Genomic DNA, 27,791 nt, shown 5'->3' with positions numbered 1-27,791 from the left:
CTGCTCCAAACACGCATCCACTTCCAGGCCAAACACAAACACTCACTGGCAGAACATAATGGCTATCCCAAATGATCCTGTCGCTACAGGGTGGAGGCCACTGAACTCTGACCCTTGCATGGTTCATCAGCTTCCATGCAACAAACACCTGTTTGTTCTAAATGACTAACAACACTCAGATTAAGGGGGGTAAATCGGAGTGGGTCATTACACTCAAAAATGTTGATCTGCTAATTCTGTCTGCAGCAGGGGTCTGGACAGTCACAGGTGTCAGAGTGCTGATTAGCAGTGACATGGTGAAGGAATAGCAGAGCAGGATGAGGCATTTTGCAGACTATTATCTGGCAATTAGAAGTTAATATATCCTAAATACTCTGGATTTAACAAGGATAAACACACACAAAGACATCATTTTATATATCTGGAGTTATGATGTTACAAGCCTGTTTATACTTACTGATTTTTCTTTTATGCAATTTTTACAGATTAAATAAAACTGGGAAAACTGGTGGCATTCATATTAAACATATTTATTGAGACGGTAGTCCGTGCTAATTGATGACAGACATAACACAACACTGATTGTGATTATTTTAAGTTCAAAATACAATCAGTATAAAATATAGCAGGCTATTCCTATATGAACATCAACAATACCCAGTGGAAATTCCCCAAAATGAGGTAAATCAAAGACAGATCAAATTCAGTCATAGTAGAGTAAAAGTCAAAAAGCAGCTGAGTCTGAATACAATCACTCTCAGACAGATTGGTAAAAACCTGCAAACAATTGCCATCTAATTTCTAAACAGACAGATTAACAGAGTCGGTCTGTGTCGATGAGCCCAACTCGTCTCTGATGCACCTCTTTGTGACAATAAAACAGCAACTGATGGCAACTAACTGTGAAGTGTCACAGACCAGGTTTCCATCTGTGAAGCAACCATTTCAAAAGGCAACAAGACGTTAAGTTCACTGTTCATGGTTGTGTTGTGGACTCCAACCTCTGTTTCTCCTACCGTGACTCTAGTATTACGGTGCTATGTAAGCCAAAGAAGAAAGGGAGCCCAAGAAAATAAAAATGGCTTAAGGCAGGGTGTAAATGAGTAAAAACATAAAAACCACCAGTATCGTGTCTTGAGTAGAGCCATTCATTACTTCAGGATGTGTACCAAGAGTTACAGTCAACCTCTGTGTAGTTCGAGTAGGAAAAGGCTACTTACGGCCCACAGGGCCTGACCAGGGTGTGCAGGGACATATCCTGGTATGAGGCAGCTGGGTGGTGCTACGGTCACTGCAGCACAGTGAGAAACTCACCACCACACAAGACAAACACAAACAAGGACGTCCGCTAGGCAGGCTGACGCCGCGTGCCTCTGTGGGTGCCTGCCAGCCCGGGCTGTGGCCTGGGGGCGTGTCAGTGGCGGCAGCGAGCCCCAGTAGGCACCCCAAGTCGATGGGTTCACCCTAGTGGAAAGTCTGCATCAGTCTGCAGAGACTCCGCTGTGGCTAAGGGAAGGTAGTGATGCAGCAGAGCCCCCCCCCCTGCAATTGATGTAGCCATTATAGCCATTACTTCCCGAACAACCACAAGCTAAATGTATCAACCACGCACAGTAGAAAATAGCATAACTGTGGGGAGGATGAGAGGGGAGGGCAAGGATTGAGGGAAGGCAGCTTTAGAGACACAAAACCAGAGAGTTGAGATAGAGAAGTGAGAGGCAATGGATGGACAAATCAGGACTATATGAATATGATGAGACCAAAGAGGGGAACAACTTCATAAAAGTATGAGTTGAATACTGCGAGCAAGAGGAAGCCATGAAGAGAAAGACCAGAAGACTTTGAAGAGGGTCTGGAAGACGGATGGTGTGCTACTGAAAAAAGTAAACGACAGCAGACAGAAATCTGGAAGAAGGGGGGGTCCTCTAGTTCAACCACTACATATTTTCCCTCGTAAGGGATATAATTTAAACAAACCCACTAAAGGTTTGGAGCAGAGCAGGCAATGCCAACTCCATCTCAGCAGTCAGTGTGCATGTTTTTTTTTTCTTTTCTCTCTCTGTTTTTTCTATTTCTTTCATTTATTTATTTAAAAGAGAGAGTGCATGTTAATAACACAAACATGCCAGATCTGGGATACACAAGCGGCGGTGTACAGATACACAAGTTAAGTTAAAATGACCCTAGATCTAGTGTGCCATAAATCTTTGTTTCAGATGTGCCTTGAAACACTAGGTAGAGGAATTTGAGGACTAAATAGTGACTCCGTTTTTCTAAGAAATCAGTGTTGATCATAGATGATAAAGCTTTGGCAGAATAAGAAGGACTGACCTTTAAGGCGCTAGGAAATTTGAAAATACTTGTCAGGTCATCTAAGAATATTTGAGACTTCCTGTCCCCACGGTAAAAGCAGAATTGAGAGATGCAGAATCTGACGAATATTTTTCAGTCAACTCGATTCCCAGTTATAGTCAGTTACATTTTACACACTGACTGGCCGGGTGTGTACAGGTGAGGCGCCAGCAAGGATTTGAGCTTCCTCAAGCTGTTTTTTCTATTTTTTCGTAGAACGGCTATTAAGCCTGCCTTCCAGCATATTGTCCATTAGCAATCCCCTTCAGGCAGACAGAAGAAAGATACTACTGCAAGTAAGAAGGAAGTATAAACTTTTCCAGAAACAAAAACTCAGCATAGCAGGAGTATCATTTATAAGATATCTCAATCAAAAACCTCAGTTTAAAACAAGTGCAACTGACAAATGTTTGCTGTTATTTGTAAATGTGCAGAAAGGTTTAGAAGACATGGCTAGGAGCACTGTAAGCACTGTGGTTAGTTTGCACAGTAGTTAGCGTGCAGATGACTGAAGACAGTGCACAGCCTGTCAGCTCACAGCTGTGGATCCCCACAGCTTCACATCAGCAGTGGACCGTGGGTGGACCATGATGGCCAGGATGTGTGGAGAACAGTTAAGAATAATACAAGTCACCTCAGTAGTGTGTGTATGTGTATATATGTCTCTCGCCATTTGTCCATCAACCGTCTGTTTTTTTCAGTCCAGTGCTAATGAAAGGTTTCTTCCCCTGGAACACCAACCAAGTAGGTTAGACTGAAAGGCCCAGCAGCTCCCGAGTTTTGTCCCTATGGACACTAAAGAACAAGCAGCCCCTAAAAGTTTTTCCAATAATGGGGCCTCCTTCTTTATAAAAGCTGGTGTTTTGGTCAAATGTTTTTATCTAACGTGCTTTGTAATGAATTTGCTCTTTTACTATCACTCCAAGAGCCAATCTACCCAGCTGTCACACTAAGAAAACCAGTGGAAACGAAAAAACAGCAGGATACAGTAAACATTTGGGTACAAAACTGTGAGGGCACTGCAGCTATAAAATGACTTTCAGCTGATAAACACATTACATGAACGATTTCCTGGAGATTAAAGAGACAGAAAATAAAAGAAGAAAGTTGAAGATAGCGTTAAAACATTATCCAGACTTGCAAGTTGTTAAATCATGAATCAACTATGATTGACCTTTTGGAAAGCTTATTATATAATAGCAAGTTTATTAGCCAGACCTAGGTCTGATTACTTTAACTACCTTAACTAAGAAATTACTTAATAAACAGAATTTATCACACAAAGTGAAGTAAGCTAAAATATCTCAAAAAGCAACGCACTACTACAGTTGAAACAAACAAAAAAGGTCATTGACGTCTATCAGCCTGGAAATGGTTACAAAGCCATTTCTGAAGCTTTAATAGTCCAGCGAATGACAGTTAGAGCATTTATCCACAAATAGAGAAAATGGAATAGTGGTGAACCTTTCCGGGAGGTCACAAAAGAATCCAGAACAATATCTAAAGAACTGCAGGCCTCGCTTCCCTTAGTTAAGGTCAACAATAAGAAAGAGACTGAGCAAAAATGGCATCCATGGGACAGGAGAAAACCGCAGCTGACCATAGAATAGAAAACAAATGCTCGTCTCACATTTGCCAAAAATATTGTTATGATCCCTGAGAATTTGGGGAAAGTATTTGATGGACTGATGAGACAAATGTCTAAGTTTTGGAAAGTTCAAAACTCGTTACATCTGGCATAAAACTAACATTTCAACAGCTAATTTTATAAAAAGGATATCACACCAACAGTCAAACATGGCGGTGGTAGTGTGATGGTCTGGGGCTGTTTTTTTGCTTCAGGACTTGGATGACTTTCTCATTGATGGAACCATGAATTCTGTTCTCTACCAGAAAATCCTGAAGGAGAAAGTAAGGCTATCAGTCAATGCCCTGAAGCTCAAGACAACTTGGGAGCATGATCTGAAAAACACCAGCAAGTCCACCTCTGAATGGCTAAAACAAAAAAAAAGAAAAAGAAAAAGAAAAAAAAGAAGGTTTTGAAGTGATTTAGTCCAAATCCAGACTTAGATCCAATTGTTATGCTTTGGGATGACCTTAAGCAGACCGTTCATGCTTAAAAACGCACCAATGTGTCTGAATTTAGGTAGGTTTGGGCATCTTCTCCCCTTAATAAACAAAATTATAATTTAAAACTCTTTAACGATCTGTAACATTTAAATGTGACAAATACGCCCACTCAGGTAAGGGGGCAAATACTTCTCCACAACACTGTATGTCTATAAGAGACAGCACATTAGGGTCATCACTGCAGTCAGGTTGTAGTGACTGGTCTGAATTAAACTGCAGTAAAAACATAAAACAAAGACAGAAAATGAAGAAGTGCAATCCATGCTGTTTTAACTTAGACCAAAATAGGCCAAATAGTGCATGAACGCATAGCAGAAGAAAGGCATGGAAGATTACGTTTATGTCACTCCACCTGTCAAAACCTGCTGAGTGATCATGAATGCTGTTTGGAAAAGGTCTGCGTGCAATGAAAAAGGCAAAGAAATGGCAGACACGTCTAGACCTGTGAATGTGTACGACAGCAAGTCACATCGCTTGTGAATCCACACGCGTGTTTTTGGCTGACCAGTCCAGCTTCCCAGTAGGAATGCAGCCCCTCCATCTCATGGTTGGGCTGCTGTGTGAGAGACACCTGTGCAACACAAACATGCATGCATGCATGCAAAGCACTGTAAACTTGAAGAGTAACAGAACCCCCATTACAACACCCTGTGTCCCAGCACACAGACGAGATTCAATGGATGACACGGATGAGGAACTCTACAGACTCAAAGCAAGCAAACCACACTGTAACAATCATCCATGTAGGTCTGGTTGCTTGCAACAATGATTTCAGCAGTTTCCACAATTATTCAGTAGGTGTTCAATTAAAATAGCTGATTACCATTTTAAACTAGCTGTTTGAGCATTCTGTAAATTAAAAACAGCTACAAATCCAACAATTAAGATAAAGTCCACTTTTCTTACCATCCTTTGTTTCCAAAGGGAAAATGTTTTAGTTTGTATTTTTTAGTTTTTTGTTAAACAAAGGAGAACAAAGGCACAAAACAAGACTCTACCTCCCACTAGTCCCCAGCCTTTTAGTCCTCTCCCTCTGCGGTCTAACACAAAGCATGCATACAATAGCCGGCTGACTAATTGACCTTCCTGAAATAATGTTAGCTGGCCTCATACAGAGGACTCTCAGTCAGTGTTAAAGCAGGAAAGTCCACAGAGGTTTCTTCAAGAGTGCACAGACCCTGAGGGTCCTCCACCTTTTCTTCATCAGTTCCTCCAGTATGCTTTGCACAATGGTGAAATTATTTCCTGGCCACCACCACCTCCTCCGCTCTCCCACCACCAATTACATCTTGACGGGTTTTTTTTTTTTTTTAATCTTCTTAGGCCAAGTGCACTTGCCCAGATGCAGACACACAACTCTGAACAGGAAAACAAAGGGGCCACGCAGGTGCAGAGCAGCTTTGTTGTCATAACATTTCCATAGAGACGAGTGAAATCTGACAGGCAGTGATGGTGTTCAGACCCTTCGCCGCTATTTTCCTCTCTGTTGTCCACCTACTACTCAGTAACATGTGCATACGTGTACACATCATTTATGTATGCATGGCTGACTCTGTGAATAAACACAATTAAAAGATGAGACTGCGCACACAAATAGTCAGTGAGCAGCAGCAGGCTTCAGCACTTTTCCTATTAAACTATGCATGGCATATTACTCCTGCCTCGCTGACACTGACATGTTTCCATGCTGTGGGCAGACAAATAGGGCCCACATGGGGAGAGATATCAGCCAGGAGCACATGTGGCCCACCTGCCACCAGCCAATCAGAGAGCGTTGAGAAAACTCGAGAAACAGAGGGAAATTTTTTTTATTGAATTTCCTTCTGTTTTCTGTGAGTTCTCCTCTTAGGCAGCAGACCTGCCAATGGCAGGATGCAGATTGCTGGTTTCTATCATGGAAACCTGACCATAAAAGAGAATACAATGAGGAGACAATCCACCTAGCCTGCTCTCGCTATTAAATTATAGGAAAAGTCTGCTCACTTAAACAGGCTTTAAAAATAAGGAAGGAAAGTTGGGCTGTTTTTTTTGAAGGTCCAGATGTGGATGATGGCTGTGCAGAGAGTATACAGACTATTTACACATGGGAAACATCACCATTTCAGATATTATGAGATCAGCTGTGGCATCACTGTTGGCTATCATATCTGGCTTCCAGTATTTGGTTGACACATTTTCGTTGGCTGAAATTAATAAAACAATGACTGCAGTGTTTAGTTGACAAGTTTCAGCTTCAGACGAGTTCAGATTTGTACAAAAACATCTGATCTGCTCAGCCGCAAGGAACCTTATTGGACAAAACAGCTCAGTGGAGGACAAACATTTTTTGGTTCTTTGTTGCTTTTATATTTAGCCCAGCCAACTATATTGTGAGAATTATAAAGGAAGACACTCACTAACATGGACGTAAACAGCTTTGAATTAATGCTGAAAGGTGACACTTTATTAAAATTTATACAAAATTTATGGATTGTGTTAGATGCTTCATCAGTTTTTAACTAAACTAAAGATAAGAAGTACCACAAATCTTATTCTGCTCTTTTCTCAGGCTATGTAAGTTTATCTATTTTCATCTCTCCTGTGCATGTAGAAGAACGCACATAACATATAAATTACGTGGCCATGACTCAACTCCTGCATGTCTTTGTTCATCCATATCCTGAGCTGTCTGTCATTCCCTTCTTACCTCTGTTCTTTTTTGCAAGACTATTAGGCGCACAATGACAGGCTCCAGTCTCAGAGGCAGGAGTTAGAGGCCAGCCTGCAGGGTGGGTGTGGGCAGGGTGCGAGGCAGAGGAAACCATGTACTAATGAGAAACACACTTCTCTCCATCACTCAGATTGGTCTTCTTACCACAGCAGAGAGAGGTGGCATTTATCCAGGAGGTGACTGGCATCCAGAACCAAGGCATGATTTTAAAAACGGGAGCTCTGTACCGCACGACGGTTCTTGAGTCTTAGAAAACACATGGATTTGTTGAAAGGCACTTGGGTCCAAAAAGAGGCGGTTAAACTAGAATACAAATTTCAAAGGCATTAACAGATGGTAGACAAATCTGGTTTTAAAAAAAAGAGCACAGTAAAGGAAATAAGTAAAACACAGGTAAAAGAAAAGGAAGGAAAAATGATACATAAAGAACTAGCTGCTTAAGTTTTCAAGATCTCCATCAAATTATTACAGTTCCCTTCATTGATACTAGCAGTGTATTTATTCCTCAGCTACTGGATATCTAACCCACAGAGCAAAGAAACAAGTGCTAAAATAATCCTGAGCAGTGTGAGCAGCAAAGATCCTAACTGTTATTGTGAGTGTATTTCCAATAAAGGGAAAAGAAAGACAATTTTCCAGATGCTGGAGAAAAACAATACCCACAGCTGCAAGTGCAACTCTGCTGCTGCTTTTGTTAAGGTTTGAAAGTGAAGTCTGACACGGTCTCGAGCCTCAAAACTGAGACAAATTGGGGGGGAAGCTTCAGCCTTCTAGTACCAAACCATTTGTTTAAATACCTTAACAACATTAGGACGTCCTCAAGTGCAATTTAATGCAGAGTGACTTCCTGCGACTAGTAATCTCCATTTCCATACCATTAATGCAAAGTATAAAAGAAACTAAAGAAATACAAAGGTACATGAAAGAAAACAGGAGGGAAAGAGGGTGAAAGGAGGCAGCCTAAGGTGGGAGTGAGAGACTTTTTATTTTTCCTTCTGTGGTGAGTTCACACAAAAGGGTCCTTCTGATCCCTGGAGTGCTGAGCACATACCTGCGGGATGAAATCAAAAACCCTCTGTGAATTATATTAAATATCCCCCGCCAAACGCTTCACATATTTCCATCTGCTTTTACCGCTTCTGAGCAGCTCCATTAGGTCTGGCTCTAAAAAGAAAAAATACTAAATTAGAAGCCCAGACACGAGCACCTTCAAAAACCCGGCTCTCCGTTTCCATTTCATCTATCCGTAATGGGGAGGTAGATGTTACGCAGATGAGTAAGGGGTACAGATAGTAACAGACAGAAGGTCTCGGAGGCGGTCAGGTAAGGATAAAGATTCGCTGAAGGATAACAGCTGACGGTAGACCTTTTTTTTTTTCCTTCTTTGGGTTAATCACAAGGGGGAATTTCTCAAACTAAGAGCAAAAGAAGTTTAGGATTAGCATATGAACTTACACATGCAGCCAATAAAGGTTCATAGAGTAATGATATATTCACCAAAAAAAAGAAAAGAAAAGAGGGGATTTCAAAGCTCCCTCCTCCTTTTTCATCCTCTTCTTCTGGTCAAACTCCTTCTCCACTTAATCACAAACTGAAACCCTAAATGGCTAACAGATTTCAGATGCCATGTTTCAACTGTCAGAATGCTGACCGAGCGCGTGCGGCCACATCTTTACCCTATACCATCCCCCACAGCCGTACTGGTGAGCCTTGACCCTGCAGATCACCTGAAGAAGACTGTAGTTTTGCCTTTTCCTGCACCTCAAACAGTTGTGTTTGAGCTGGACCCAAACAGCAAAGCTCTATTTTTTTTTTCTTAGAAGGTGAACTCCTAGAACGGAGAAAGGTCAGACTATCATTCAAACATTTAGTGGTATTTTTTTTCGCTCTGGTTTGGTAAACGGCCCTGCAGCTGCACCTAATACCCACAGGAAAGCCATCATCTGGGACTGATTTTGGAGAGCCCGGGCCGCTGCAAGAGAAAGGAGTGACTGTTCTGTATAAAAGGCTCGTTCTCTTATGGGGCGCAGGCCTCTTCTCAATCTATCAGATTAAAGGGAATTTGGCTCAATTATACACCTACTGACTGGGCCCTGCGCTCAGGCATGGCCCACACAGTCAATAAGGAGCGCAAGAGTACAGGCAGCGCACTAGGGGTACTCCTATCATCCACAACAAAAGCCTCTCTCCATCGGTTAACAGCACAGTCTGTCAGCAGCGCTTGCCTCAGAGGGCAAGTCCTTAGTATAACCTGTGACTGGTTGTAAAAGCAGTGAGGCTGGCTCTCCAGGGGCAAACATATGTCCTTCCCAATCAACAGGCAGGCCAGCAGGTCACAGTGATCTACTTAAATCAGCCTCTAGCCAGACATTAAGAGACACCAAAATAACAGAAGGTCTAAATGAGCATGCATGCAAATGTATGGTGTTTGTGTCCATTAGGAGAGGACGGTAACACTGATAGGGACCGAGAACAGTTAGAGGAGGTCACAGGCTGAAATTCTCCTGAGACTGCAGTTCTGTCAAGCTGAATGCTAACCGAGTAACCCCTGGAGAACTGACTGTCATCTTTATGACCCGATTACAAGCTAGTATGCAAGCAAACATCAGCGAGAGGTGGCTGTGTAAGTGTGGTCAAAGTATGTTTAGCTGCTGAAGTGGGGGGAGGATGCATAATTATCGTGACGTCTCAAGCATTTACACAGCAAGCTGGTAGCAATCGTGCCCAGCTATAAAGTTCACTGATTGCAGCTGGCTTAAAGACCCAATTAAACTCATTATTATAATTCTGGTTTATAGGGGGAAGAATATGAGGGAGAGAGCAGTGCACACAGACCCGCACAGTTCCTCGTTGTGCAGCTCTACAGCTTGCATGGAAAACAGGCTTGCAGTAATAACCACCTTAACATAGTTCAAAATGCTCCTCTCAGACTCATCACCCCTCACTTTTTTCATTCTCCATTTCAACCCCGACCAAAAAATAAACATTTCCAGCCCATTATTCTCCATCCAAATTATATTCCACCCACAACTCTATTTTACTGGCTCATGATCCTGGGCCTCTTTATGTTGTGACAGTCCAAAGAAAACAGTTCTACTGAATGCTGTCTACAAGCAAAGCTAACCTGATACAAGCCAGCTCACTGCTTCAATTACACACCATGTTTACCGCAGCTGTTTTAATTAAAAACAGGCAGGAAAACATGAACAAATCCATCTTTATATGCACCTCAGGCTGAAAACGACAAGGAGGAAGTGCCCTTCTATGGATGCTTGACTTTGAGTTTTCTTGGTCACTTGTTTTCAATCTATTAGGTGCAGAGAAAAATTAAGACAATATCCCCTTTTGATTAGTGCATTTTGTCTTTGCCATAGCTGCTTGGTAAAACACTAATGCAATGCTCAGTTAAAACAAAAAGAAGTAGAGGGGGAAAAAGAGGTTAAAGACAGTTTGTTCCTGTCGGGAACAGGCTGATTGATGTTTAATTTAAGCACTCGTGCTAAAACTATTACACAGACATGGACACAGTGTCTGAAATGAGAACAAAAATCTTTTTCCACTACTTACAAAATAAGACACAGGTTAAAAAAAAAAGACAGTGAGACAAATAGGCAGTCAGCAACATTTTGACCTTGGCCATTAAATAGAAACCAGCCAGCACTTTCTATTATCAGTAAATACTGATTGCAGACTACGTCTAGCAGTTTAGTTTGATAAAGAGGTTGGCTAGTGCTTACATGGATATGGCTGAATAGAAAGTAATCACTGCATTTTCCCCTCAATTTGACTCCTGAAGCATTGTTTGTTTTTGACACTGATGTATCCCACTGCAGAGAATAACCAACTACAATGGAGACTCGGCCTGTAACGGCAGCTTGGGTCAAAAGTCCGGCAAGGGCCGTAGTTAAAAATGCATTTAAAAAAATAAGAGTGAAGGTTGTGAAAAATATCAAGAGAAAAATGGGGATAAGCTGGCATGAGAAGTTAATAAACACGAAGTCTCACTGATAGGCGCACAACCCGATACTAATGTTTGGCAATTGTGTGGGTGCAGTTGTGGTTTCTTTGTTATCCTTATACATTTTTTTCAGTGCCACTCTTTTCTGGAAACTTGGCTGTACAAACAGTTATCTTCTAGTAATAACTTAGAGTATTTTGAGGGGAAAAAATGCACGAGAAAAAACTGTATATCATTTTTTAAGCTGTGTAAGAGTGTAAGAATATTGAAAAGCAGTAAATGATGAGGTCTCGTCTCTCGGTTAAATGTCTGTTTCTTTTATATCAGTGCTGGTGTACAGACATCTGGAAGGGATGTGGCCTTGCGAGTAAAAGCTCTCTGACACACATCTCGGCATATGATAGCATGATTGAAGTGATTTAATACAGGACATCCAAAATACTGCGGATGGGACAGCTCCAAACCTTGCAATTAGGTCCAATGGAAAAATCACAGCATTAAAACTGAACTACTATCAAAAACCAGGAAACCAAAAGGCTTGTCTCAAATTAAATCTAATGAATTTAATAAATGCAAGATGAGCCGTTTCTCTGTCAGTTTAAAAAAAGGGGGGGGGGGGAAGGGAGGCTCATAAAAAAAAAAAAAAACAGACACTGGCTGAGTAAGATGAGAGTCGGAAGGCTTAAAAGCTTGTCCTCAGATTAGTGACCGTCCTCACGCTGTTTGTCCATTATCTTTGAGTTGTTCTGGTTTTCTGGTTTTTTGGGTGAGCTTGACTTGACTTGTATGACTTGTATCATGGATCTCACAAAACAAATTACCAGTTTTGGTAACAGGAAGTAAACACTGGCATCTGTGGCATCACGTATCCCCTAATTCCAAGAAAAGTGCACAGGCACCAAACAATGGGATGATTGCGAAGAGGCACTCAGACATCCAACTATCTGTCTCAATCAAATGAAAGAGGAAATAGAGGAAATGGAGACGAGTGGCGAGCACGAGGGCAGAGGGAGGGAGAGCAGAGGCTGGTACTAAGGGACCTTGCTGTATTAACTCCTCTCATTCACTGGAAGAAAACAAAAACTATGACATTCCACAGAGACCGCTTCCCTCTGGTAGTGTTTTGTCTAATAAAAAACTAGGCCATAAAGCTTCACACTTTCTGGTGCAGCCACACGTGGACACCAAGTCTGAATAGCTGTGCCAGAAGAACAAATGTTGAATCTGTCCTGCCGTGGCCATTTCACATATGGCAAGAAAAATGCTTTTTGCAGTAATAATAATGATAATAAATTTACTTCATCCACCACAGACTACAGCATGACCCGACAAAGTCCAGTCACTTTATGAGTGGAATGACTTGGAAGGCCAGCCTGTTCATAACAACACTACAATGCATGAGCTCAATCTAACAAAGGAATCCTCACTCCCACCTCCTCTTTTCTCTTTCTTCCTCCATCCTTCTATTCCCCTTGTCTCCCCTCTGGAGCCCAGCCACGCTCCTGCTGTCCTCCGGTCCTCGGCAGCCGTGTTTGGGAAAATAAACTGAGCGGCTGGAGAAATGACAAGCAGCGAGCTGAGGGAGGAAGTGTCAGTGTGTCTGCTGCTGCTTCCTGACCCTTTTGCAGCAGTCGTAGAGAGAGCGACGCTCAGCACACATGTGCACACGCTTTGCTCCACTGAGACAGTACACGAATCTGTCTGCGACATTCCCGGAAACAGCAAGAATGTGGAGGAACAGTGTAAAAACTCTGGGAGGTCCACATGCCTGTCTGGCCATATATCATTGCATATGTGCCAGCTACACACTAATATGCCCACCTACATGATATGCACACACAGATACACCGTTGTACTGCAACACATGACCTCGTAAGCTCTCACTCACAGACAAACACTTAAAAGTGAGAAGGTCAGTGTCATGGCTGTGTGAGTCAGTTATGGATACAAACTGATGCTGTACTCACCCACTGGAAGTGCCGAGCGAAACAGAGCCGAGCGAAGAGCTCAGCTTCCTGCTGTCCCAAAGTCTCGCCTCACGACTACGCATCTAAACAAACAACAAAGTAAGACACTGAGTACTCCGAACAGAGACAGAGCACGCCAAAAGGGGTCAAATAAGTTACTTTTTTTTATATGAACCTAAGAGGTGTTTTTGAAATTGTCACATATTACAGCGCTATGTGATGCTAATTTTCAATTTTGATTGCAGGATGATTGCACAGGTCATCGGGTGGGAGGTAACCTCTCTCCAAACAATCAGTCTTAACTCAGACTGACTGCAATCGCTCACACAGAGGAGCGCAACTCGTCTGCGATGTATCTTTATGCCAGTGGGGAATCAACTGGCACTATTACTGATTGTATTCTACACTAATCCAATGTTGCCAAGCACACATGCAGCTAAGTCCCTGCTTGTGGAGGATTTTCTGAATTTCCATATCAAATCTATGAGGTTCTGGCTAGACTCTGAATGTAATTAATGTGAAACAGATTGAAGGAGTCGGCAGTACTTTTCACTGATTTATCACAGTTATCACTGTGTTATCATAAATTGCAGGAAATAGGCATCTGGACCCAATTCAATGGCAAACACATAGCAAACTCCAATCAGTCTTTTTTTTTTTTAATCGGCTGCTTTACCAGCATCTTAACGCAACAAGACGGCACCTGATTGCAAATTTATTGCACACAGTTGGAATAGTTTTGGTCATGCCAATCACCATTTCCTCTTGTGTGATTGGGAATTTTGGAATAATATATATATTTTTTAAATGCATGAATAAAACAATTTCCTGCCTGCGGTGTCTCGTGTTTTTGGTGTAAGTTTTATACATCTTACTGTACAAAGAGGCACTGATTCTGTAATTCTTACAGTGACAAACACTGTACCAAGTATAACAAGTTGGCTTCACACTTTCTCACCGTATCAAAGCCAGTGGTCAGTAAAAGATCATCTTTGGTCCACAGGATCCGTGAATCCTTGTTGCTTTGAAGACTCTTGGCACTCTATGGGAAAAATAATACAAAAAAATAAATAGATTACTTGACTTTCCAATCGGCATCACAAGAAGACAAAACACGTCATTTTTCCTGAAAGTTAAAGTCTCAGTGGTGAAACCCAAACTTTATAATTAAGAATTTTTATTGAATTAAAGGCAAAAACATCAAAACAAAAGGAAAGAATAAGGCCGCTCAAAGACGCAGACATGGAGTGAGGTGTATGAGATAATTTGTACAACAAGTTATTGAGTAATAGTCAAGTATCAAACATCTAGGAGATACTATTGGAATCACAACAACTTATAAAAAAATTGTCCCCATTGCTCCGTGACCTCATTTTTACATTTTTACAATTAAGCCTTCCAAACATCTTCTCACAAGCATGTCCATCATTTGTTTAGCAAAAATTTTTAGTGTCAGAGTTGTCGATTCTTTCCAAAGCTTCAGGGCTAGAACCACATCAATACTCTCATTACAGGCTTATTCAACTGTGGTAAGGTACCTGAGGAGATCCTTGGTGACATGGGGAAAATCACACTTCAATCACTGATCAATACAATCCAAAACCTGCATGCACTGACTATAGGAATGTTGGCACATAGATGCACCTGGATGTTACTTCCTATACAATCTTTAATTTATATGTATTTCCAAAAATTATCAGATCATTTCAAATTATAGCTTTCCCTAAGTTTAACATACAAATCACCTTCTTTAAAGAAATCATCTAGCGCTCTGACGTCATCTCTCAACCATTCAGCCCATTACAGAAACCCCCAACTTTACATATAACCTCCAGGTCTAGCTCAAGATAACTTGGGAAGTGATGAGTGTATGATTTGCAGCAAAAAGAAGAAAGGGGAAGGACTACAGACAGGATTCACAGGTGCCTCACATCCCCGTGGCTGGACAGAACAGGACTTGCCCCATGAAAGGAGAGCTTGTTATTGTTGATGTAGCAGACAAGGGGACTTCTGCCTTGAGTGCAGCTAAGGTTCCTAAACTGTGACACTACTGGTGTATTCATGAGTCTTTGTTGCACAGTTTCCATGGGGAATATGCGCAGAAACAGCACAACCGGGCCGAGTTTACCGGGTGGTCTCGAAATACAAATGACACACATTGTCAGAAGTAATGCCTAAAAACAACAGGGAGTGTTGAAATGTAAGGAATGTGGCAATCTGTAAAGACAACATATTAAAGAGGAGAAGGCAGAAGAGTGCATGTAATTGAGCAGGATTTTGTATGTATTGTGTTAAACACAGAGTTTCTACTGACTCACTTCATATGGCATGTGCTGTGATTATTGACAAAAGAGCTGAGACGAGATAAACTAAGCTCATTCACAGAATATCCATCAGCTACTTTCAAGTGTTAAAATCCCTTATTAAGAGCCTATCCATCAGGACAGGTAATACAAGTAAAGTCTCACAGCCACTCTCAGTCAGCAATTCCCCCAGTATCTGTGTAGTAATACTAAAGTTACACTGAGCTTTAAGCATAAGGAATGGGAGCCAGTGATGAGATTTCCATGGAACAGGAGCTGTGAGCCCCTCAGCCCAATGTGCCTCACAAAATTAATGCTGTCTTCTTTATGGACATACTAACCCCGAGGAACACGGCTGAACTTCTGTGTATGGCAAGAAGACAAAGGCTTGTTTTCTAGGACTCGATTCTAACAACCTCCCTACAGAGCATGCAGCCTCATTCTTGTGCAACCGTTAAATAGTCACAGATGACAAATTGTAAAAACAAATGGGGAGAATTTAAGCTGCCATGTTGCACCCCTGATCTCACTGGAGGTCAGAGGGTAATAGGGCCTGGCACTATACAACCTCCATATATATGCTGGGCGCATGATAAATCTGCAGCTGAAGCCCACAGTTGGTCAAACAGGGATGAACACATAACAATAAAAGGCAGTTTAGAGAGAGTTTTGCAAATTTGAGTAGGGAAGGACAAACATATGTGGGACCTATCACTTCAAACTCAAATCCCACTTCCTTTTTTCCCCTCCCCCTTTCTGATGTTGTTCTTGCCACAGTCTGATTCTGGTGGTTTCAGAATTGACTGCTCAGAGGAAGAAATTGAAGATATGGTTTATAAATGTTTCAAGTAAGCATTTCATCCCTGCCGATTCCTTCCAGATCCTCTCCAGGCACATGTTACTTTGAAATTTCCAAACTATGACTGACACACTTTGGTAGCTCAGGGCACAGTTCTTTGGACCGAAAAAAGAAAGGATAAGTGTGGTCATTTTACTGGAATTGATGCTTGTTTTATTTATTTCACTGAAAAGGAATCTTAAAAGTTCACTCCCTTCCCCAAAGGGATAGTGTAATTGTGTCTTATCTTGTTAAGTAGGTTACAGTTGTGGTCAGAAATTTATATACACGTATCATGGGCATGAATGTCTTGGTAATTTGGGGACTTTTAATTATGCCTTTGAACTTTTCCTTTTCTTTTGTTCCAGGGTGGAATGATTGTACCGTATATATCTTTAATACTTTAAAAAAACACTTTTTGGGGTTAAAATATATACATAAACTCACTTAAATCTTTGAATAAGTCATTCTGAAAATTCTATATCTTTTAACTTGACATGGCCAAGGCCTATTAACTTCTTGTTGCCTACTACAACTGGTAGCCTCCCTTTGCCAGCATAAAAAAGATTTGTTTGACAATTCTCACTGGATTGACCAATACTCAGAACAATGGGGAAGTCCAAGGAGTTCTGGGAAACTCTAAGAAGGAGAATTGTAGTATTTCTAAAGAACTGCAGAATCCAACAGCATCAGTTCAAATAGTTACACTGACGTGTCACCACTTTGCAAAGGTCTGGAAGAAGACCCAAGCTGTCACCCTCCATATGAGAGGATATTATTGAGGAAGTTCAAGAAAAACAACCAAGGCTCAAGACTCCCATGAAATGGAATAATGAAAAAAGAGAAATACCTCTAAATTCTTCAACTTCACCTGCTGTTTTAACTGTTCAGCTGATATCTGCCCATTGCACATTATGGAGAGTGCACTTTAACCTCTAATGTTAACCCCCTCTGGTGATGCCACAGGGGGACAATTGAGCAGCTATACCTTAACCAGACACAGGGGGATGATGAGATCATCTAAATCCAAACCTTCCTGTCTGCAGTAAATTTTATAACCTTCACAACAATAGCTGTTAATAGCAACAAAAGCTTGTGATGGCACCAAAGAAATAAGACAGAAACACCTAAAGGTCAGCAAGATTTTTGATATGTTTTTAGACCATCCACCATGAGTCTTAAATCATACCTTCATGAACCTCTACCCTACTTTTAGACCTGCCTGCTAAGTGGGAAGGACAGAAAGACACAGTTCTTTTTGGTAGATCAAATATTGGACCTTTGTAAACAACATCTGGTGCAGAAAAACTTTGTTTAGTCATTGTAGCAACCCTCAGGACTTCACCACAGGGCAGCCAAGCAGGGCATGTAAACCAGCCTGGATTCTGTCTGCAGATATCTTTTAATATTATTAAACACATCAACATGATGTCATCCTTCACCCAGATCTGAAGGAATGTGCGGCTTTAAGACTTTCTATGAAGATGTCATCAGAGCTTGCTGGCTGGATCCACCGCAGTTCATCTTAGTGTTATCTGCTGAGCTTTTCACTTTTTCAGACTAAACAGTTTCAGCTTAAGCAAGAGTAATACAGACCTCTTGTTAAGCAGATATTGACCTACAGAAATCAGATGCTGATTTTAGGATGAGTCATTTCCTGATTGGCAACCACTCAGGGCGGTGACTAACCACATGTTGGAGATCTAAAATTATATCCTGCAAAAACCTGACGCCGCTGTAACCAAACAATAAGTGACAAACAATAAGTTCTGAGCTTGATAACTGACAAAGCTAGACTGGCAAGATGCCTACTTTCCAGTCATTAATGTTGTAACATAAATATGAATTGAAGTTTCGGCCAAGACTCCTGTGCTGGAATCACCTTCCTCAGTAAAATGGAACAACCTATAAATCTTCAGCAGTCAGTTGAAGGTATTCTTGTTGGCCACACTGGCAGTTCAAACAAAATTTATTGTTCCCAGCTATGAATTTACTTGACAAAGCTACATTTGCACACGTCATGATCAAACGTTCACTTCTGCACCACTCTCAGGGGTGATATGTCTTTGTCTGTTTCATTGTTTTATCTAACACCACCTGCATGTTATACAGATGCGCTCTGGCTCCTGGTATGCTCCCAGATAGCTTCATCCACTAAGAGGGTTTAGAAAATATACTACTGACCTGGCCCTCAAACATATCAAACATATTTCTAAAGCAACACTACCAAAGTTGTACTGACAGAGTTGATAATAAGTCCTGGATTGAATAAACACTTAAGCTGAGACTGGGATCATTTTTCAGCCTGTAGTCAGATGGTGTACCTCATGCAGGTAACAGAGCTCATATTTGCCTTGATAAGTCCATCCTCAGATGTACAGCAGAGGTCCAGAGTAAACACAGGCATTCGAAAGAAGCAATACATCAGAAAAGAGCAAGGAAGGAGAAAAGCTAAAGCTAGTGCCGTGTAAACAGACATGAAAAGAAGTCATTGCCACTGAGCCATTCATCACCATCACCACTGGCTGATTTCCTTCCAGGGGTAAAGCATTGGTGAGGAACTCTGACCAAACTAAGAACAAGCTGAGCGAAGACCATTTAAAGCATGCGGGCTCTGTTTAACACTCAAACTGTTTTTAGGAGCCACATGTGTTTTGTGAGTCACAATTCTCAAAAACAGATGGAGATTCCAATTGTGTTCTAATTACATGCAAGAGTAAACAGACTAAATACAGCATCATCATCACTTTTTTATCATAGTCAGTTATGCTAATCCATGGCTGAGCACCAGATGACTTTGTTAATGTGAGGTCAGCTTTTTTCCCCCCAATCATATTTGCAATAAGTGAGAAAAGCATCACCCGTGAAGAAGGCCAAGTCTGCAGGCTTGTTGCCATTCCTGTGGACCTGTACTGGGCACGGCATGGCTCTGACCTGACACGCTTAAAGTAAATGTTTATGTTGATTTATGAGATTTGGTGTTCACTCTATTTACAATCTAAATTTAGCATTAGTCAAAAACGGCTTGAATACTTTTTTGCAAAAGCAGATAAATCCCAGTTACCCTCGCTGTTAAAACACCAAAATCAGGGCCAGAATTAAACACGTTAACAACTGGTAGGTGCATTTTTGGTGAACTTTTAATACTCCTTAATACTTTAATAATCTATCAAATAATTTGGTCCGTGTGTTGAGGTCAGCAGTCTAAGTAAAGAAGCCCAAAACTCGTTCTTCCAGGACACCTCACCCAGCTCGTCCAGGGGAACGCCGCTGAATGAATGTCACTGAATACTGATTAAATCATAAGGTACTTAAAGTATTAGTTTAAGGGTGTGCGCACTTATACAGACCGCTTATTGTGCTTTTTTCTCCACCCAAACAGATGTGTTTGTTTTTCAGTCAAATCGTACATTGTGGCATTTCTGCTAAAGGTCACATTAAAGGTGGAAAAGTTTTGAAATTATTTATTGTGGCCTTATTTTTTAACATCATGAAAGCCTTTCATCTTAACAGTGGTGTCCATGCCTTTAATATCCACTGTAGAGGTATTAGAGGCTCTAATAAAGATGCCCTTCCCGAGAAACTCAAAGTAATTTGGATTGTGGGGCAGTTAACTAGACTAACAGCCAACCAAGAAGCACGTGAGTAAATTTGAGCATTTTGTTGTTCTCTAAAATCTTTAGATTTACCTTGATAAATCAGTCAGTGTGACTTAGATGATATGCTAACATAGCTAGTGTGGTTTGGCTGATAACTGTCATACATTTACATAAATCTCACTACACCCAACTGGTCATGGTAGATGGTTGCCCCTCCCAGAGCCTGGTTCTGCTGGAGATTTCTGCCTGTGAAAAGCGAGATTTTCCTTCTCACTGCCGCCAAGTGGTTGCTCAAAGCGGATTGTTTGATGGATGAGGCTTTCTCTGTACTATTTTAGGGCCTTTCCCTTACAATACAAAGCGCCTTGACCACTGTTATGATTTGGCGCTATATAAATAAAATTGAATTGAACATAAAGTTAAGACTTTAAAAAGTGGATTCACATTTGATTGATGTCACTGTGGCTACATCCACCTTTTAAATACAGTCTCTGATTAACACACTATTATTTCCAAAACTGACACCGAGTACATCTGAGGCTGATGGGAACAGCCTCTTTAGTTAATCTGTCACGAATGAGGGTGATAAGTTCATCCGCACGGAAACCTTAAAGTTTGTAGCAATTACAGATCATGAATAGCTGTTTAGAGACTTCAAGCTTATGGTGGCAATAAAGGAAAGAAGAAAGAAACATATCTCTTTAGACCATCCACAAGCCCTAGATCTATGTTGCTAGTGATACTAAAGAAGCCAATTGTACAAGACCCTCATTTCATACCACCATAAATTTCTGTCCTATTTTTAGAACTGCTTGTGGAGTAGGAAGGAGGAAAAGACATAATTCTTTTTAAAGAAAAAAAAACAACATTTCACCTTTGTGAGCCACATCTGGAGAGGAACAGCTTAGTTTTGCCACTGCAGACAGGCCATCAACGAGGCAGCCAGGCAGGGCTTATAAACCAGCCTGAAGTCTCTCTGCAGATATCATTAAATCACGGCAACATTTCATCCTTCACCCAGATCTGAAGGCACGTGCAGATCTGAAAGCACGTGCAACTCTGAGCCCCTCAATGAAGCTGTCATCGTGGCTCCAGCTGGCAACTGGAGCCCCTGCACAACTGAGTATTAGGAGGTTTTTCTGAGCTCCATTCACCTTTTCCCAGTAAACAGTGTTTCAGTTTAAGGAAGAGTAGCACAGCCATGAGAGGGCTACAATACTACTGATGCCAGAGGGCGGCCAGAGGACACAACATCTGGACCTTGTGAGTGTGTATATACATGCTGCCAAACAGTATCTCTCCACTGGGGTCATAAATCTGTCTGAAATCCCATTCACCTAGGCCTTCTCCTGCTCACAGCTAAACCTTACAGATATCTGACTAATCGACCACGACACATTTGAAAATGAGGAGAAAAAGAGACAGAGGTAACAGAAAAGAAAAAAAGGAAAACAAGACAAATGTTTCCTTAAAAGCCAAACAAAGGATGGAATCACAGATAAGCTGAGAAAAAGTGAGAGACACTTCATGAATTTACAAAATATGCACAGGGGATCAGTTACACCTGCTCGAATGACAGAGTAAAGGAAGTAAAGGAAATGACATCACATCTGGGAAAAGAATAAAGCGTCCGCATCAAGATCAGGGCAAATATTTTACAGACTAAATCATAAAAATACTGAATTCAGTCTAATAACAATAAAGAAGGAATGCCCAAGAAGGATAAAAAGAAAGGATGAAAGAATTGTTGGCAGTGATAATGCAATTCAAACTGAAGTGACAGCAGGCAGGGTTTACACCGAGGTTAAACACTTTACAGGCAACAGGAACGTGCCAGTCAGCAGTCTGGCCAATTATGCTTTTATGGGTCTATTAAATATCCTCTCTCAATATAAACAAATGAAGATCATTCCATCTCCTTCTGTCCTTCTCCCTCAGCTATTTAACTTTTGAACTTGAGCAGACGGTGTGCACATCTGTGTCACTCACCGAGAATGTTGATTCACCCACCAGGATGAATATCAGGTGTCTGTATGCACATATGGGAACTATCACAATCTCTCCATCCCTCTATTTCACAGCCCTTCTTTCTGTTCGGTTTTTCAGTGTTCTCTATATCAGCTCAATGGGAGTGTATTCAACAATGAGTGCCAGCAGTCAAGAATTTAATTTAATGTACTGGAAGAATAAGTACTCATTTCATCCTGTCTTATAACAGTGTGTTGACACTGTCCAGTCTGATAATGTGGGCTTAAAGTTGTTAGGTGTCAATCATCTGCTGCTGCTCAGCTTCCTCAAATTAAAAAAAAAGGGATCTTACGTGTACTCTATATTAAATAATATTTGAAAATTTTGGAAAATCCTATCATTAACTGCCTTACAAGATTTACAGTATTGTACAAACGTCTTGGACCACCCCTAATTTCATTAAATTGTGCTAAGAAAATGGGAAATGGGTGCAGAGATTTAATAAAACATGCAAAAATACATGGAAATACAGTTTACAAGGCCAAAAACTATTTGTACAATTGTAACAAGCTTAAAGGTTAGTATTTGGTCTGACCACATTTATCACGTATTCTTGTAACTTTCTGCATTGGCAGTGTGTTTGGGATCATTATCATGCTGAAAATGAAGCTGTTGCCAATCAGCCGTTTTCTATGGTACTGTATGATGGATCAAAACCTGACAGTACTTTTTGATGTTTATAATTTCATCAGTTTTAACAAGATTTCAATCACCAGCCACAACTCACGACAGAGCCTCCAGCTGACTTTGGATGCCGACTGTCGTACCTCTTTCCTGCCCTCCTCCGTACCAATTGATGATAGTTTAAACCAAAACTATGACATTTGGATTCATTGCTCCACAAGACACGTTGTTGCTGATTTTCACTCCAGTTCTTGTGTAATTTGGCATACCTCAGCCTTTTCTTCCCATTTCCCTTCCTTAAGATTGGCTTCTTGATGAGCCTGATACATCTGTCAGGTCTTTGCTGCATTGTTTACTATTTTTTAAGGACATGACTTTCAGATAAGGTTATTTCTGCTGTAGAAAGTTTTGTCTTCCTTTCACTTCTTCTTCTGTCCTCCATTTGCCCAGTTTCCTCCTATCTGTTTAGGATACACTGCACGCAATGCTAAGATATAACAAGTTTTTGGTTAATAGTCTTTGGAAATCGCTGGTGCAAAAATATTTTATGCCTGTCAAACTGTGTTATTGTTGATATTTTCTGCTAGTAACAAAGCGCCTAAAGATACAATTCAAAATCGGGTCTTTCTTAACTTGTCTGTTATTTATAGATTATTCATCCTGATTCATCCTTTGAGTTAGGTCCCTTTGTTATGCTTGAATTATTCATAGGTTAGGGTTAGTTAAATACCAGGTTTGGACAGAAAATGAGTGCTAAAGCAATCAATGTAAAAAAAGAAAAACTTTTAAAGACCGTTAGAAAGCCTGGAAAACAATTGCTCAATACCACTGTAGAAATTACAAGAACATTTACTTCTTGAATCAAAATATCAGGAAAAGAGGAGTGCATCAAAGACTTTTGCAAAGTAGTGTATTTAACATGGTACAACTCTGACTAAAGGTAACAAAATCCACCTGCCAGAACCATAACATACACTCATTCATTTGTTTTAATAGTTTATAAATGATGTAAAAATGACGTACCAAGCCAGATCAGCTTCTCTATTGCCAGCACTGCATCACATGATTGCAGCTGCAACCTGCTCCTCATTTTCTTTCCCCAAAGAATCGGCCTTCTTTTATTTTTATTTCCACTCCTCTAATCAATAACTCCTTGCCTCATCGCTTTCATCACCCTTAAAACAGACTCCCTCTCAGTCTTTTCATCTGTGGCTAATTAGTCTTTTAGCGATTGCTCGGTTTTCATCATCCTTTTCTGCCTTCACGGGCCATTTAACTTGTGTTTTAGGTCGGGATTTGCTGTCTTAAATGTAACTCGGACTCCACAGAAGCTTCTACTAGAAATAGGACAGAGGGGGAGGTAAGACGAAGAAGAGAGTTGGGGTGGGTCGGGGGGTGGGTGGAAGATGGTAATCAAACCAGCCGTTTTATGCTTTCATTTCCTCTGCCGCCTACCGCCACTTTTTCTCTGTTAATTGGAACCATACTATTTTTTTTTTGTTCAATTCTCCAAAGTCAGGAAGACACAGTCCCTTTTCTTATTTTTGCACACTGCCTTTTCTGCTGTCTCCCTTCCTGAAAATGAAAATTAATGTGCAGGGTCAGCAGGTGGACAACAGTGTAAATCCAGCTGTAACAGCATAAATCCATAATATGACCCCATTTCCATGTAATTGAAATGTTTCCTGAATTCACGATGCATATAGAATTTTTTTGGTGTTGACACTATTGTGATTAAAATAACTCGCATCTATTTTAGAGCCTTGCAGACTGATCAGTGTCAAAGAACCAAAACAATCCTGCTCACTGTCGATCTTTAATGCTCGTGGGTTCACATTTTGATCCTAAAATTCTTACACACAGTGGGCCAGATTATTTTCCAACAATAAAATGTAGCTACAGAGCTTACTAATAGCATTAACTTTTACAATTTACCACACAGACATCCTTATTTTTTCGTTTTTGACTTGCCTACAGTCAATTTTTCCCCTGTCTCATTTCCCCTGTGTCAGCAAATGAAAAGTCCCGCTCAAGATGAACTGAGATGTGAGCCAACACGACAATGAGCACAGCTAAGGGGCCACGTCTACTCTGCAGACAACAGGCAAGGCCTGCAGCCCCTGGGGAGGTTCTACACACTGGACTTTCCCCAAGTTTACATATATATATATATATATATATATAGATAGATAAATATATAGATATATATATAGCATCCAGCTACAATGGAATATACAGAAGTCTTTTCTTTAAGCCAGATGTTTAGATTTTCTTTTCCCTTTTAAATGCATCCACTTTTACTTTCTAATAGATGAGAAAGTGTGGAGAGCTTAAGAGAGAGATGAGTAGAAATGGGAAATGAATCATGAGGAAAAGGCACATAGTCCACCTTTACACTGGAAACATCAATCTTAGGGGGATCAAAGACGTGTTTTCTCAGTTTCATCCTACACATGCCCCACATTCTGAATATACATCATATGTCCTAGAGTTCCTTCAATGTAAGATAGCAGGTGCAATGCTGCGATGCATGTTGTTTTTAGTTTTGCTTTTTTTTGCTTTTCGTTTCAGGAAAAAGAAAATAAATCATAGAGACTAAATGGCACTGAAACAGGTATAAAGAAGCTAAAACAGAATCTTCTGATTTTATTGCCCACAAACAATCATCACTAAACTTACTGAATAAAGTTCCACTGATGTACTATTTAAATATCAGTTTTGTTCTATACTGTAAGCTAGAAGCTGCTTTAGCTTCTGTGCACCGTAACCTCTTCCCACCATAAAAAACCCCATGATTCAGTATTTGCAGAACCCCCTTTAGCAGGTTTTCTGTATGACTTTATCAGGATCTCACATGGTTGTGGAGGAATTTTGGCCTGTTCTTCTTTACAATATTGCTTCAGTTCTTTGAGGTCGGTGGGCATTTATTTCTCTTAAGGTCCCGCCACAGCATTTCAGTCGGGTTGAGGTCTGAACTTTCACTGAGCCATTGCAGCACCTTGATTCCTTTATTTTTCAGTTATTCTGTAGTAGATTTATTGCTGTGTTTCGGCTCATCGTCTTGTTGCATGACCAAAAATTAGCCCAAGCTTTAGTTGGTATGACGTGGTTGTGCTGATAAGCTGTGTTTGGCTTTAACCAAACATAATGCTGTGCATTATGATCAAACATTTCCACTTTGGCCTTGTCTGTCCAAGGAAAACTGCTTCAGACGTCTATTGGTTTACTCAAAAGCAACTTCACAAATGAATGAATAAAGTACTCTGATTCTGATGTTTCTGAAAATGCTAACTGAGGACTGTAGTGTCTGAAATGTAGCATTGCATTACATGGTCTGACCTTGATATGCATTTGCTGGGACACTGGAAGATTGGTAACTGTCCTCAATGCTTCCATTTGTAACAATCTTTTTTGCTGTAGAACAATAGATTTTAAATTATTTGGAAACGTCTTACCTCCTCAACATTGTATTAACTACCACCAAACTGCCAAAAACTTGTGGTTTTGTAGAGGTGCTCACATTTACTGATGATCAATTAATCGAATGCATTTCATTAGCAATACTTCTACTACTGCTTACCATCTTAATTCCTATGGAAGCAGTAAAGGTATACTTTTCACAGGAATCCATAGAGTCCTGTTAAAACTTCACATGTAATCTAAGATTCATTTACTCAAAATATTTAAGGCACTGAACTTATTTAATTGCTTATTTTAGACCACTGCAAACCCGGAGATCACAGCTGCCTAAACATGGGTGACTGATGGATTAAGCATACTCTCACAGCATCTAGAAAAGGGATCAGTTAAATTCTATCTAAGATAATAGAGTTGTATAATAAAGCCATGAATCATACACTAGAATGTCAAAGAAATCTATCAGAAGCTCAACTCCAAGGCAGCTTTAGATTTAGATTGTGATTTTTGGTCTGGGCTATGTGAACAAATCACTTTATCTGCCGAAGAAATTAAACACTTCAGTGGTGCAAAAACTGTAAATATGAGCCAGGCTGCTAATTGGGGCATTTGGCCACTGCTAGAAATCCAGCAGCCAACAGCACCAGCCTTCGCTATGCTCACCACTTTCCAGGATCCCGGGACAACATACTGGACCCAATCGCACCGCTCTGACAATACCAACAGTGTGCCTACTAGCAGGGGCCTCCCTCTGGGAAAACCATCCAAGGTCACAGAAGTTTTCCTTGGCTCAGCACACCATACAGACTTAGCTGGTTCCTGGAACTATCTTGATTAACGGGACCAGTAAATTCCCCAAATCAGTCTTTCAGTCCAAAAGAAGCAAAATCCAGCCAGAGGAGATTTCAAGTGTATGTTTGGTGATCTCCAGGGTTTTTGATGGTTATTGTGGTTAAGGTTCAAGCAATGACTATTACAGAGATGCACTTAGTGGCTCGGTCTTTTAAATCCAACCAGAGATTCATGGGTCAGGATAGGGCACAAATGACAGAGGGAGGAATGATCTTGCTGATGACAGCAAGAACTGCCAACACCCAGGGTGATGAGAATCTGCACGCCAGACCTGAGCCACAATAACAAAGAGACAATTCTTTTGTTTTCTTTTTTTTTTTCCATGTGCAAAAAAATAGAAGAGCGTTTCTGACTGAGCCGGAGCCTACACAATTAATCATGCCAACACTGTTGAAGACCCCACGAGGCTGCTCAGTCTTTGTAGCCTGACCCAGCCCTTTAGTGCCTGTTGTCATTTATGGCTCTTTCATAGCTGCGACGGATACAGTTGGCTGGCTGCACTCCCTCTCTGAAACCACATCATAGAGGCTTCACATCTTCAAAGTATACCCCCATGCCTTTGCATAGAAGCATGAGTTGCGAGCGCTGAGAGTCAATCGAGAGGCACACGTGTGCAAAGCATGTCATTTTCACGTCCGTGTCATTATACTCCAGGAATCCTTTACCCTGTGTAAATACTGGAGGCTGTTCCTTTAATTGCTTCCGTTCCAAAACGATTGTTTATATTCAGTAATTAAAGTTAGGTATTGGAGCTTTCCTGTATTGATTTCAAAGACCTGTGAAATTATTGATATTACGGGAAAAAAAAGATCACAATAAATATGAGAACAAGTAGTTTAATGGGATTATAATGGCCACAGCAGGTGCTAGCCTAAAGGGACAATGAGATGAGGCAAGTGTATAAAATCCCAACCAGGCTTATATCTTTTAAACACTGGATTTAATTTCAATGGCTATTGCCCAAGTGTTGACCTCTTGCACACTGCATGTGAAACACCCAAGCATGGGGAAGC

General features: G+C 40.8%; 1 protein-coding gene across 2 annotated transcripts in view; it reads right to left on the bottom strand.

The window, feature by feature from the left end:
- The window catches only part of LOC120745160 (mitochondrial import inner membrane translocase subunit TIM16-like), a 111,299-nt gene that overhangs the window by 61,771 nt on the left and 21,737 nt on the right, over positions 1–27,791 (bottom strand). For both annotated transcript variants that reach the window (XM_040049878.1, XM_040049860.1), the window contains exons 8-9: positions 14,076–14,159; positions 13,118–13,200 (exon numbers count right to left, since the gene is read on the bottom strand). In XM_040049878.1, the coding sequence (XP_039905812.1) occupies positions 13,118–13,200; positions 14,076–14,159 (167 nt within the window). The remainder of the gene's footprint in view (positions 1–13,117; positions 13,201–14,075; positions 14,160–27,791) is intronic.

Source organism: Simochromis diagramma, unplaced genomic scaffold, assembly GCF_900408965.1.
Source record: "Simochromis diagramma unplaced genomic scaffold, fSimDia1.1 OVJJ01000321.1, whole genome shotgun sequence".
NCBI lineage: Eukaryota > Metazoa > Chordata > Actinopteri > Cichliformes > Cichlidae > Simochromis > Simochromis diagramma.
Note: the sequence above shows the minus strand (reverse complement) of the source record. Positions and strands in the feature narration are given on the sequence as shown.